This window comes from Somniosus microcephalus, chromosome 8, assembly GCF_052327205.1.
Source record: "Somniosus microcephalus isolate GS21.2 chromosome 8, FLI_Smic_1.0, whole genome shotgun sequence".
Lineage (NCBI taxonomy): Eukaryota > Metazoa > Chordata > Chondrichthyes > Squaliformes > Somniosidae > Somniosus > Somniosus microcephalus.
The window spans coordinates 88,283,196-88,295,760 of record NC_140994.1 but is presented as its reverse complement, the minus strand read 5'-3'; the positions used below and the strand labels follow the sequence as shown (position 1 = coordinate 88,295,760).

The window sequence follows — 12,565 nt, the reverse complement described above, 5'->3', positions numbered from 1 at the left end:
CCACTCCCAGCTCCCCCCCTCCCCCTCCCCCTCTCCCCCTCGCTCCCCTCCCCCACTCCCCCTCTCCCCCCTCTCCCCATCCCCCCTCCCCTTTCCCCCCACCCCTCTCTCCCCTCTCCCCCTCCCCACTTCCCCTCCCCTGCCACACCCCCTCCCCTCTCTCCTCTCCGCCCCCTCCCCCTCCCCTCTTGCCCCCCTCTCCCTCCTCTCCCCTCGCCCCCTCCCTGCTTTCCCCCTCCCCCTCTCCCTTCTCTCCCACCTTTACCCCCTCCCCTTTCCCCCTCTCCCCCCTCTTCCCCTCTCCCCCTCTCCCTCCCTCACTTCCCCCGTCCCTCACTTCCCCCCTCCCCCTCTCCCCTCACCCCCTCTCCCTGCTCTCCCCCTCTCCCCATCCCCGCTCCCCCCCACTTTCCCTGCTCTCCCCTTCCCCCTCTCCCCCTCTCCCTGCTCTCCCCCCTCCCCTCTCCCCCTCCCCATCTCCCTGCTCTCCCCCTCCCCCACTCCCCACTCTCTCCACTCTCCCCCTTTCCCCCCTCTTCCTGCTCTCCCCACTCTCCCCCCTCTTCCTGCTCTCCCCATGCTCCCCGTGCTGTATGCTCTCCCCCCTCCCCCCGCTCTCCCCCTCCCCCCGATCTCCCCCTCTCCCCCCCTCCCCCGTCTCCCCACTCCCCCCCTTCTTCCTGCTCTCCCCAGGCGTCCCGCACTGTATGCTCTCCCCACTCTCCCCCCTCTTCCTGCTCTCCCCATGCTCCCCGCGTTGTATGCTCTCCCCACTCTCACTGCTCTCCCCACTCTCCCCCTCTCCCCATGCTCCCCGCGCTGTATGCTCTCCACACTCTCCCTGCTCTCCATGTGCTCCCCACTCTCCCTGCTCTCCCCCCACCCCCCTCCCCACTCTCCATGTGCTCCTCCATCTGGATTCACTAGCTGTTGAGTGGTGCTTGAGGTGACTATTGGTTCTACTGACACACAAGGAGGTGCCAAAGGATGGGTTAAGAGTGGAACTGGAACTCGAGCTATGGGAAGTCAGTTGGCAGAGGGTGAGGGTGTATAGGGTAGAATGGGGAGAGGAGGATAGATTGGAGCTGGAGATAGAGCAGCTGCTGGGATCTGTGGATAGACTGGAGGTGGAGGAACAGAGGATGGGGGAGTCTTACAGAATAGAGTGGAAAACAACTTTTATGTAGAAGGGTCTCATTCTTTAATACTGCAACAACAGCGGGATTGACTGCTGGCCGCAACTCCCGTAGAGTTCAGATTATCTGTCTAAAGCTATAAACTTTAGCTCATCATATTCCGACTCTGCATCGCCATAATTAATTTGCAATTCCACCCTCGTGCATTCTAACCCTTCAACCTGATGACTTTTCTCGAGATCGTTACCATTTATAACATGCACTCGCCAAGACTTCTTCGACAGCACCTCCCAAACCTCTACCACCTAGAGGGACAAGGGCAGCAGGCGCATGTCACAGAGACGGCTAGTTCGTTGTTGGCAGCTTTCTTCGCGGTCAGCAGCAAGTGCTGTCACGTTATCGCTGACCGCAAAATCTGAGCCTGTACATTGGAGATGCAATAAATGGGAATGGGCTCAACCAACAGCACTGACACCTCATGGTAGAAGGAAATCGCACAGAATCAGATGCATTTCCTTCACAAAATCACTTAGATCCCATAAATGAATGAATGTAGCAATACACAATCTGGTCAGTAGCAAAACAGTTAAATGTTTCTTTGCTACAGTGTTTTTTTTCTGAACGGAAAATCATAATCATTAATATTACAAATACTAATGTGAGATGCTGATTATCTGAGAAACTGTTTCCAGTGGCAGGAGGGTTGGTAGCCAGAGGACACAGATTTAAGGTAATTGGCAAAAGAACTAGAGGAGAAGATGAGGAGAATTTTTTTTTACGCAGCGATTTGTTATGATCTGGAATGCACTACCTGAAAGGGCAGTGGAAGCAGATTCAAGGGTAACTTTCAAAAGAGAACTGGATAAATACTTCAAGGGGGAAAAATTGCAGGGCTATGGGGAAAGAGCGGAGCAGCGGGACTAATTGGAGAGCTCTTTCAAATCAAATCAAATCAAATCAACTTTTATTGTCATTGTTAGTGCACAAGTGCAGTACAACGAAATGTAGGCTTGCGGCTCCCGAGAGTGTACATTTAGATTAAGACATTTAAACATTCAACATACATTTGGCTTGTAATACATTAACATAAACATAACCATAATAAAGTGCATTGGCAGATGTGCAGGCTTTAGAGTTTATTTGTGGAGTTCAGTAGGATGACAGCCCTGGGAAAGAAGCTGTTCCTAAATCTGGTCGTACGGGTGCGAATGCATCTGTAGCATCTCCCAGATGGCAGGAGGGCGAACAGACTGTGGCTGGGGTGGGTAGGGTCTTTGATGATGGACCGTAACCTCCGTAAACAGCGTTTCTGGTATATGTGCTCTATGGTCGGTAGCCGGGTGCCGGTAATGCGTTGGGCAGTTTTGACTACCCGCTGCAGGGCTTTCCGGTCATAGTAGCTACAGCTGCCATACCATACTGTGATACAGTTTGTCAGGATGCTCTCTATTGTGCACCGGTAAAAGTTAGAGAGGATCAGGGGTGACAGGTTACATCCCTTCAGCCTCCTTAGGAAATATAGGTGCTGCTGGGCCTTCTTCACCAGAGAGGAGGTATTGAGGGACCAGGAGAGGTCTTCCGTGATGTGGACTCCGAGGAACTTAAAGCTGTCCACCCTTTCCACCACAGCCCCATTGATGTGGATGGGGGTGTGACTGCCGCCTTTAGACTTCCTGAAGTCCACAATAATTTCTTTGGTTTTCTTGATGTTAAGGGCCAGGTTGTTATCGGCGCACCACTTCACGAGATGCTGGACCTCCTCCCTGTAGGCTGACTCATCGTTGTTGGTGGTCTGGCCTACTACCGTGGTATCATCCGCAAACTTGATGATGGTGTTGGAACCATGAACAGCCACACAGTCGTGGGTGAAGAGGGAGTAGAGGAGGGGGCTCAGCACACATCCTTGTGGGGCACCCATGTTCAGGGTCGGGGGGGGAGGTGTGGTTACCTAATTTGACAGACTGGGGTCTGTTTGTTAGGAAGTCCAGGCTCCAGTTGCAGAGGGAAGTGTTCAGGCCAAGAGTTTGGAGTTTGGTGGCCAGCTTGTTGGGGACGATAGTGTTGAATGCTGAGCTGTAGTCTATGAACAGCATTCTGATGTAGGTCTCCTTACCATCTAAGTGATTCAGTGCCGAGTGTAGAGCAGTTGTGATTGCATCCTCCGTTGATCTGTTTGCACGATAGGCAAACTGGTGTTGGTCAAGAGAGGCGGGAACACTGGCTTTGATGTGAGCCAGGACCAGTCTCTCGAAACACTTCATTATGATGGGTGTGAGTGCGACAGGTCGATAGTCGTTCAGGCACGTCACAGCCGTTTGTTTTGGCACAGGAATAATGGTAGCAGTCTTGAAGCATGTAGGGACTACTGCCTGGGCCAATGACAGATTGAAGATGGCGGTGAAGACATCAGCCAGCTGATCAGCACATTCCTTGAGTACCCGTCCAGGGATGCTATCCGGTCCAGCAGCCTTTTGTGTGTTCACTCCGCGTAGAACACCCCTTACGTCGGAGGTCGACAGAGTGAGCACCTGGTCTTCCGGGGGTGGCAAGGCTTTGGTAGCCGGCTCCCTGTTGTCCCTGTCGAAGCGAGCGTAGAAGTTGTTAAGCTCCTCCGGAAGGGAGGCATCGCTAACCGGGGGGCTGGTGTTTTTGCCCTTGTAGTCAGTGATGGACTGGATGCCTTGCCACATGCGCTGGGGGTCCGAGTTGTTGTGGAAATGATCCTCTATCCGCAGTGTCTGTTTCCTTTTGGCAGTCCTGATACCCTTTTTTAGGCTGGTCCTAGCTGCACTGTAAGCCGCCGCGTCGCCAGATTTAAATGCTGCGTCGCGTGCTTTCAACAGTGAGCGGACCTCTCCGTTCATCCAGGGTTTCTGGTTGGGGTATGTCCTGATATTTTTATGGGTCGTGACGACCTCGACGCAGCTGTTAATGTAGAATAGCACTGTGGATGCATATTCCTCGATGTCATTATGGGCAAACATGCCCCAATCAGTGCGTTCGAAGCAATCCTGAAGCTCCGATACTGCCCCCTCTGGCCATACTTTCACTGCTCTCACTGATGTTCTCCCTCTTTTGATGAGCGGTTTGTATGCCGGGGCTAGAAACAGGGAGAGGTGGTCAGACTTCCCAAGGTGGGGGCAGGGAATGGCCTTATAAGCGTCTACAACGCTCGTGTAGACTTGATCCAGTTTGTTCTCCCCTCTTGTGGGGCAGGAAACATTCTGGTGGAATTTCGGTAGTACAGTTTTAAGGTTTATGTGATTGAAGTCCCCCGCGACGATAAAAGCTCCGTCTGGGTGCGCAGTTTGTTGTTCGCTGATGGCCCTGTAGAGGTCCTTCAGTGCTAGTTTGGCATTAACGTGTGGTGGGATGTAGACCGCAGTGATGATAACAGCCGTGAATTCCCGAGGCAGGTAGAAGGGTCTGCACCTTACCATGAGGAATTCCAAATCAGCCGAGCAGGATCTATCGATTATGTCTGTGTTAGTGCACCAGGCATTGTTAATGTAAATGCACAAACCGCCTCCCTTGCTCTTACCGGAGTCTGCAGTTCTGTCGGCGCGGAAGACCGTGCGTCCTTCTAGCCGGCACAGGCACGATGGGCCGCGTGGTGACCTACCGTGCTGTAAGATTCTATCTGTGTGAAGTTGCTAGTTGTGTTTTCAAATATAAGTGTGTCGATAGAGTACAAAATATACACAAACCTGCAAAAGATGTCTCTGAATAGGTAAAGCAGCGAAGCAAAGTAAAAATAATTAGAAAATTAGTATTTCAAACTCTATATATAAAAAGATCACAGTGTAGTTGAGCCTTAAAAGAAAGAAAGACTTGGATTTATATAGCACCTTTCATGACCACCGGACGTCTCAAAGCACTTTACAGCCAATGAAGTATTTTTGGAGTGTAGTCACTGTTGTAATGTGAGAAACTGTTCTGGTGAGAATATTTGATTTATTCTCTGCGGAGGATGGAGGAACAGCTGTCGCTTTTGGTCTTGTGCAGAAGCATAAGGTTTAGGTAACTGCCCAAGCAAATAAAGGAATTCACTTCTCAGTGTGCGAATGATGAACGGAGGCAGAAACTGCTGAGTTTATGAAGTAAATTTGCTGTGTTAAAAAAAAATGATTTTTTTATTGATCATTTTTGGACCTGTTCTGCTGGGGGCTGATGGAAGTCAGTTTTTCCCACGGCTTGGACTGTATTCACACACACACACACACACACACACATCCTGTCATATATCAGGCACATTCTCTACCTCTCAGCGAGTGCATTTATTGGCATGTGTAATCCTTTTGAAATTATAAGTTATTCATCACATTTCTACCCTGTACTGAGAAGGAAGTCCCTGCACTTCCTTATTTATGCTGCTTGCTGTGAATGCAGGTGTTGGATTACGTGTTACTAATCATGGATAAGAACCAAGTCCAATTCATTCTCATAACATTTTAATGCACACTGTATAGGTCCAGTACCCATAAAGTCAATAGGCTGCTGAAATAGCTTCGGGACAAAATGGGCCTGTGTCGGTAATCTTTCTCTAACACACAGTACATACATATATACTGACACTTAGCTGATGCAAGGTGTCACAGGACGAATGGACAGATCACTGGCTGATGTGAGCTGTGCCCAGAATTTAAACTTGCAGGAAACCAGCCAGGATATTGGGCCGGATTTTGCAGTCATGAGTGTTCATTACACTTACACTTTCCCAAATACTTTCTATGGGATTTTGCACTGGAACTTGCTGTGATTAGAGAGCCATATCAGTGCAGTGCCCTCTACAGGGGATCTGGGACCTGTGCGAACAGGGCAAGCAATGGCGTGTCTCCGCAACCAATCAGATTGAAGAATCGTTAATGAGCAGCGCAGAGTGTGAACCAGGAAATGTCAGAAGCAAGGGGTTAATTACTGGCATATTGAATTCATGTCAAATAATGTACAGAAAGTGAAATAGAGAGAGGGAAAGAAAGATGGAATTAAGAGACAGAGATAAAAGAGACAGAAAGAAAATTAAAAAACATTAATTAATTTTTTAAAAATCTGAATGAATGAGACTCTACACTTGTAAAAGTTAATTTTCAGTGCCAGAGAGGTTGTTGGGCAGTAATTAAGATTTATCACGCCATCAAAAAATTGACTTACACTGGAATGAACAAGCCCTAACCTTTTCTGGCGTGTTTATTGGGTTTCTATCACATAAGTACCACAACTTCACCCCCTTCACGTGTTTCAATGCCGAGTCTCTCGGCGAGACACTGTTATAGCGCAGCTTGTGGAGCTGCAGGGCAACTCGGGCAGCAACTTCCCGGTTTCCGCGTTTAACTGTCCGATTTACGCTTCAATAAAGGTGAGCGCTGATAGCCTCACCATTATTTCTACCGCAAAATCCGGGCCAATATATCAGGATTGAAATAAATGGGAATGATCTCACTCACCAGCACTGATAACTCAAGATAGAAAGAAAATGGCTAGAATAAAATGGATTTCATAGAATCATACAATGATACAGTACAGAAGGAGGCCATTCAGCCCATCCTGTCTGTGCCGGCTCTTTGAAAAAGCCATCCAATTAGTCCCACTCCCCTGCTCTTTCACTTAGATTCCATAAGTGAATGAATGTAGCAATATTCAATCAGATTATTAGCAAAATAGTTAAATGTCACTTTCCCATGTTGTATTTTTGCAAAATAAAATCCTAATTCCCATTGTATTTTATCAATATTAAAAATGCCAATGGGAGATGCTAATTACCTGTATATAGAGTTCAAATTTAAGTGGTTTTGCAGAGGGTAAAGATGTACACAAGCCTGCAAAATGTGTGTAAGAATAGCAAAAGCACTGGAGCATATTTAAATTCAGTTGAAAATTAGTATTTTGTATTCTGCAACGCGTCTTATCCCATTTGAATCATCTAATCTCCTGATGTCTCATTAGATTCAGGAGAAAAACGTCCCATCAGAAAATCATGCTGGCTATTGGACGAGGCTGAGCTCAGAATGAATGCAGTTTGATCTGACCGACATTAAATCCCCTCGCAGGCAACCATGACATTCTTGGGATCGTTTAGTAGCCAAAGGGGCTGTGCCCCTGTGCACTGTGTTGGGAGATTCTGTGTAGGTTTTTAGAGACCAAAGTATTTATGTTGAGCCCTTCAAGAACTCCCCCAACACAGTCTCGCAGCAGAGTATGTTCGTATGTACCTGAAGTAGTCAGCTACTGCCGCTTAATCACCGTTTAACAAAAATAATTTGAAAGAGAAGGAATTTCCTTCTGCGTCGGGAATTGCCCTGGTGCAGAATTTACAGAGTATTGAGATTTGGCCTTTGCTTGTGTATTGGGGGTCCCGGGTTCCACCAGCAAAAGAGTATCTTATCGTGTCTCAGAAACACCTGAGCACTGCAAGCCCCTCTCTCACTATCTCTCTCTCTCCTCTCCTTTCTCTCTGTCTCCTGCCAACAGCTGATCAGTGCACTCCTCTCTCTCTCTCTCTCTCTCACCCTCTTTCTTTCTACCCATCAACAAAGATTAGCAATGTCCCTGTTGAGCCACGCAGCAGTCTGACGGTCCCACGCAGGCTGCAAAGCGCCTTTTCCATGGGAATAACCGCGCATGTGCGAAGATTTGAATGGGCCGTGCAGCCAGTTAAAGAGCCCACGCACGGAAAAAGAATTACAGGGAACATTGGTGATTAGTATGCTCCTCTCTCTCCCTCTCTTTCTCTCTCCCTTAACAGGCGATAAGTGCGCGCTCCTCTTTCTCTCTCTCTCACTATCTCTCTTTCTCTCTCCCCCCTCAACAGATGATCAGTCTGCTCCTCGTTCAGATGGATACCCGATTATTTGCCAATTCTGCTACCATGCCAAGGGTTCCGACCATTATAGTGACACTGCAGGTTGCTCTGCATAATCACTCACTTAATAAAGATAACTGCTGAACGGGCAAGATTTGCTTATAGCATTCTCTGACCAATATGGGGTAAAAGTTTGAGAGGTTGAAAATGTGTGTTGACACACAGCCTTCAGAGCAGCCTTTTCAATAGCTTGAAATAATACCAGGACACTGCCTTATAGTTTGACAAAATCAAATTATACCAATTGTTTTTCAGGGATAAACACAAAGATTTGATTTGGCTGAATAAGAACTAGAACTTTATCTTGCTCTTGATGTTTGTTGTACTGCCATAGTGACACCCCTTGTTGTTCCTGTATTTTCAGTGCCAAGATCAATCGTGTAAACAAGACTTGTTGGTGTACCTGGACCAGATCAAGCTCTATTCCCATCAGCTCAAGATCTGCAGCAAAGTCAAAGCTGAAATCCAGCATCTGAGTGGAGAGCTCATTGTTTCTGCAGTAAGTCAAAGCACGTCAGTGGGACTGGAAATTACCGAACCGACACACGGGGAGCCGGTTAACCGACACACGGGGAGATAGTTAACCGACACACGGGGAACCGGTTAACCGACACACGGGGAGCCAGTTAACCGACACACGGGGAGATAGTTAACCGACACACGGGGAGATAGTTAACCGACACACGGGGAACCGGTTAACCGACACACGGGGAGCCAGTTAACCGACACACGGGGAGATAGTTAACCGACACACGGGGAGATAGTTAACCGACACCCGGGGAGCCAGTTAACCGACACACGGGGAGCCAGTTAACCGACACACGGGGAGATAGTTAACCAACACACGGGGAGATAGTTAACCGACGCCCGGGGAGCCAGTTAACTGACACACGGGGAGCCAGTTAACCGACACACGGGGAGCCAGTTAACCGACACACGGGGAGCCAGTTAACCGACACACGGGGAGATAGTTAACCGACACACGGGGAGATAGTTAACCGACACACGGGGAGATAGTTAACCAACACACGGGGAGATAGTTAACCGACACACGGGGAGCCAGTTAACCGACACACGGGGAGATAGTTAACCGACACACGGGGAGATAGTTAACCAACACACGGGGAGATAGTTAACCGACACCCGGGGAGCCAGTTAACCGACACACGGGGAACCAGTTAACCGACACACGGGGAGATAGTTAACCGACACACGGGGAGCCAGTTAACCGACACACGGGGAGATAGTTAACCGACACACGGGGAGATAGTTAACCAACACACGGGGAACCAGTTAACCGACACACGGGGAGCCAGTTAACCGACACACGGGGAGCCAGTTAACCGACACACGGGGAGCCAGTTAACCGACACACGGGGAGATAGTTAACCGACACACGGGGAACCCGTTAACCGACACACGTTAACCGACACACGGGGAGATAGTTAACCAACACACGGGGAACCAGTTAGCCGACACACGGGGAGCCAGTTAACCGACACACGGGGAGATAGTTAACCGACACACGGGGAGATAGTTAACCGACACACGGGGAGATAGTTAACCGACACACGGGGAACCCGTTAACCGACACACGTTAACCGACACACGGGGAGCCGGTTAACCGACACACGGGGAGATAGTTAACCGACACACGGGGAACCAGATAACCGACACACGGGGAGCCGGTTAACCGACACACGGGGAGCCTGTTCACCGACACACGGGGAGCCAGTTAACCGACACACGGGGAGATAGTTAACCGACACACGGGGAGATAGTTAACCGACACACGGGGAGATAGTTAACCAACACACGGGGAGATAGTTAACCGACACACGGGGAGCCAGTTAACCGACACACGGGGAGATAGTTAACCGACACACGGGGAGATAGTTAACCAACACACGGGGAGATAGTTAACCGACACCCGGGGAGCCAGTTAACCGACACACGGGGAACCAGTTAACCGACACACGGGGAGATAGTTAACCGACACACGGGGAGCCAGTTAACCGACACACGGGGAGATAGTTAACCGACACACGGGGAGATAGTTAACCAACACACGGGGAACCAGTTAACCGACACACGGGGAGCCAGTTAACCGACACACGGGGAGCCAGTTAACCGACACACGGGGAGCCAGTTAACCGACACACGGGGAGATAGTTAACCGACACACGGGGAACCCGTTAACCGACACACGTTAACCGACACACGGGGAGATAGTTAACCAACACACGGGGAACCAGTTAGCCGACACACGGGGAGCCAGTTAACCGACACACGGGGAGATAGTTAACCGACACACGGGGAGATAGTTAACCGACACACGGGGAGATAGTTAACCGACACACGGGGAACCCGTTAACCGACACACGTTAACCGACACACGGGGAGCCGGTTAACCGACACACGGGGAGATAGTTAACCGACACACGGGGAACCAGATAACCGACACACGGGGAGCCGGTTAACCGACACACGGGGAGCCTGTTCACCGACACACGGGAAGCCAGTTAACCGACACACGGGGAGATAGTTAACCGACACACGGGGAACCGGTTAACCGACACACGGGGAGCCAGTTAACCGACACACGGGGAGATAGTTAACCGACACACGGGGAGATAGTTAACCGACACACGGGGAACCGGTTAACCGACACACGGGGAGATAGTTAACCGACACACGGGGAGCCAGTTAACCGACACACGGGGAGCCAGTTAACCGACACACGGGGAACCAGTTAACCAACACACGTGGGAACAAGTTAACCGACACACGGGGAACCAGTTAACCGACACACGGGGAACCAGTTAACCGACACACGGGGAGACAGTTCACCGACACACGGGGAGCCAGTTAACCGACACACGGGGAGCCAGTTAACCGACACACGGGGAACCCGTTAACCGACACACGGGGAACCAGATAACCGACACACGGGGAGCCTGTTCACCAACACACGGGGAGCCAGTTAACCGACATACGGGGAGCCAGTTAACCGACACACGGGGAGCCAGTTAACCGACACACGGGGAGCCAGTTAACCGACACACGGGGTGCCAGTTAACCGACACACGGGGAGCCAGTTAACCGACACACGGGGAACCCGTTAACCGACACACGGGGAACCAGTTAACCGACACACGGGGAACCAGTTAACCGACACGCGGGGAACCCGTTAACCGACACACGGGGAACCAGTTAACCGACACACGGGGAACCAGTTAACCGACACACGGGGAGCCAGTTAACCGACACACGGGGAACCCGTTAACCGACACACGGGGAGCCAGTTCACCGACACACGGGGAGCCAGTTAACCGACACACAGGGAACCAGTTAACCGACACACAGGGAACCAGTTAACCGACACACGGGGAACCCGTTAACCGACACACGGTGAGCCAGTTAACCGACACACAGGGAACCAGTTAACCGACACACGGGGAGCCAGTTAACCGACACACGGGGAGCCAGTTAACCGACACACGGGAGACAGTTAACCGACACACGGGGAACCAGTTAACCGACACACGGGGAGCCAGTTAACCGACACACGGGGAGCCAGTTCACCGACACACGGGGAGACAGTTAACCGACACACGGGGAGACAGTTAACCGACACACGGGGAGATAGTTAACCAACACACGGAGAGCCAGTTATCCAACACCCGGGGAGCCAGTTCACCGACACACGGGGAGACAGTTAACCGACACACGGGGAGACAGTTAACCAACACACGGAGAGCCAGTTATCCAACACCCGGGGAGCCAGTTCACCGACACACGGGGAGACAGTTAATCGACACACAGGGAGCCAGTTAACCGACACACGGGGAGCCAGTTAACCGACACACGGGGAGCCAATTAACTGACACACGGGGAACCAGTTAACCGACACACGGGGAGCCAGTTAACCGACACACGGGGAGCCAATTAACTGACACACGGGGAACCAGTTAACCGACACACATGGGAACCAGTTAACTGACACACGGGGAACCAGTTAACCGACACACGGGGAACCGGTTAACCGACACACGGGGAACCGGTTAACCGACACACGGGGAGCCGGTTAACCGACATACAGGGAGCCAGTTAACCTGTTACGTTTGCAAAGATAATCCAGAGGCTGTATGCAGGTCTCAGTTCATGTTGCTTTTAATGGCTGATCGAAACACACACTTACAGGCAAAAGCAATCGAATACCTATATCCAATGTCAGACACAATACAACGATAACAGCACTATCAAACTCCATGTGCTCAGGCCAAGGCAATCGAGTACCTATCAACAATGTCAGACATAACATTTCCTCCCCCCCTCACAGAATTTCAAACATGAAATGTAGTGACAAAGTCCTGTAGGTGGTGAGGGCGAGAACGTGTACGAACAGGCCGAGGTGCGGACTGGTGAAGAGCAGGCCGAGGTGGGGACTGGTGAGGAGCAGGCTGAGGCACAATATCTGCTTGAGGGTTGGCTGGCTGAGCCACATGTGCATCCCGCCACTCTGGGGGTAAGGCTTGGGGATTAGATCCATGTAATCCCGCATCAGGGG

The 12,565-nt window shown here is 50.7% G+C and overlaps 1 protein-coding gene across 1 annotated transcript in view; it reads left to right on the top strand.

The window, feature by feature from the left end:
- The window catches only part of LOC147113688 (catenin alpha-3-like), a 3,852,991-nt gene that overhangs the window by 3,764,733 nt on the left and 75,693 nt on the right, over positions 1 to 12,565 (top strand). The window contains exon 17 of the mRNA XM_085994990.1: positions 8,360 to 8,494. Coding sequence (XP_085851116.1) covers positions 8,360 to 8,494 — 135 coding nt within the window. The remainder of the gene's footprint in view (positions 1 to 8,359; positions 8,495 to 12,565) is intronic.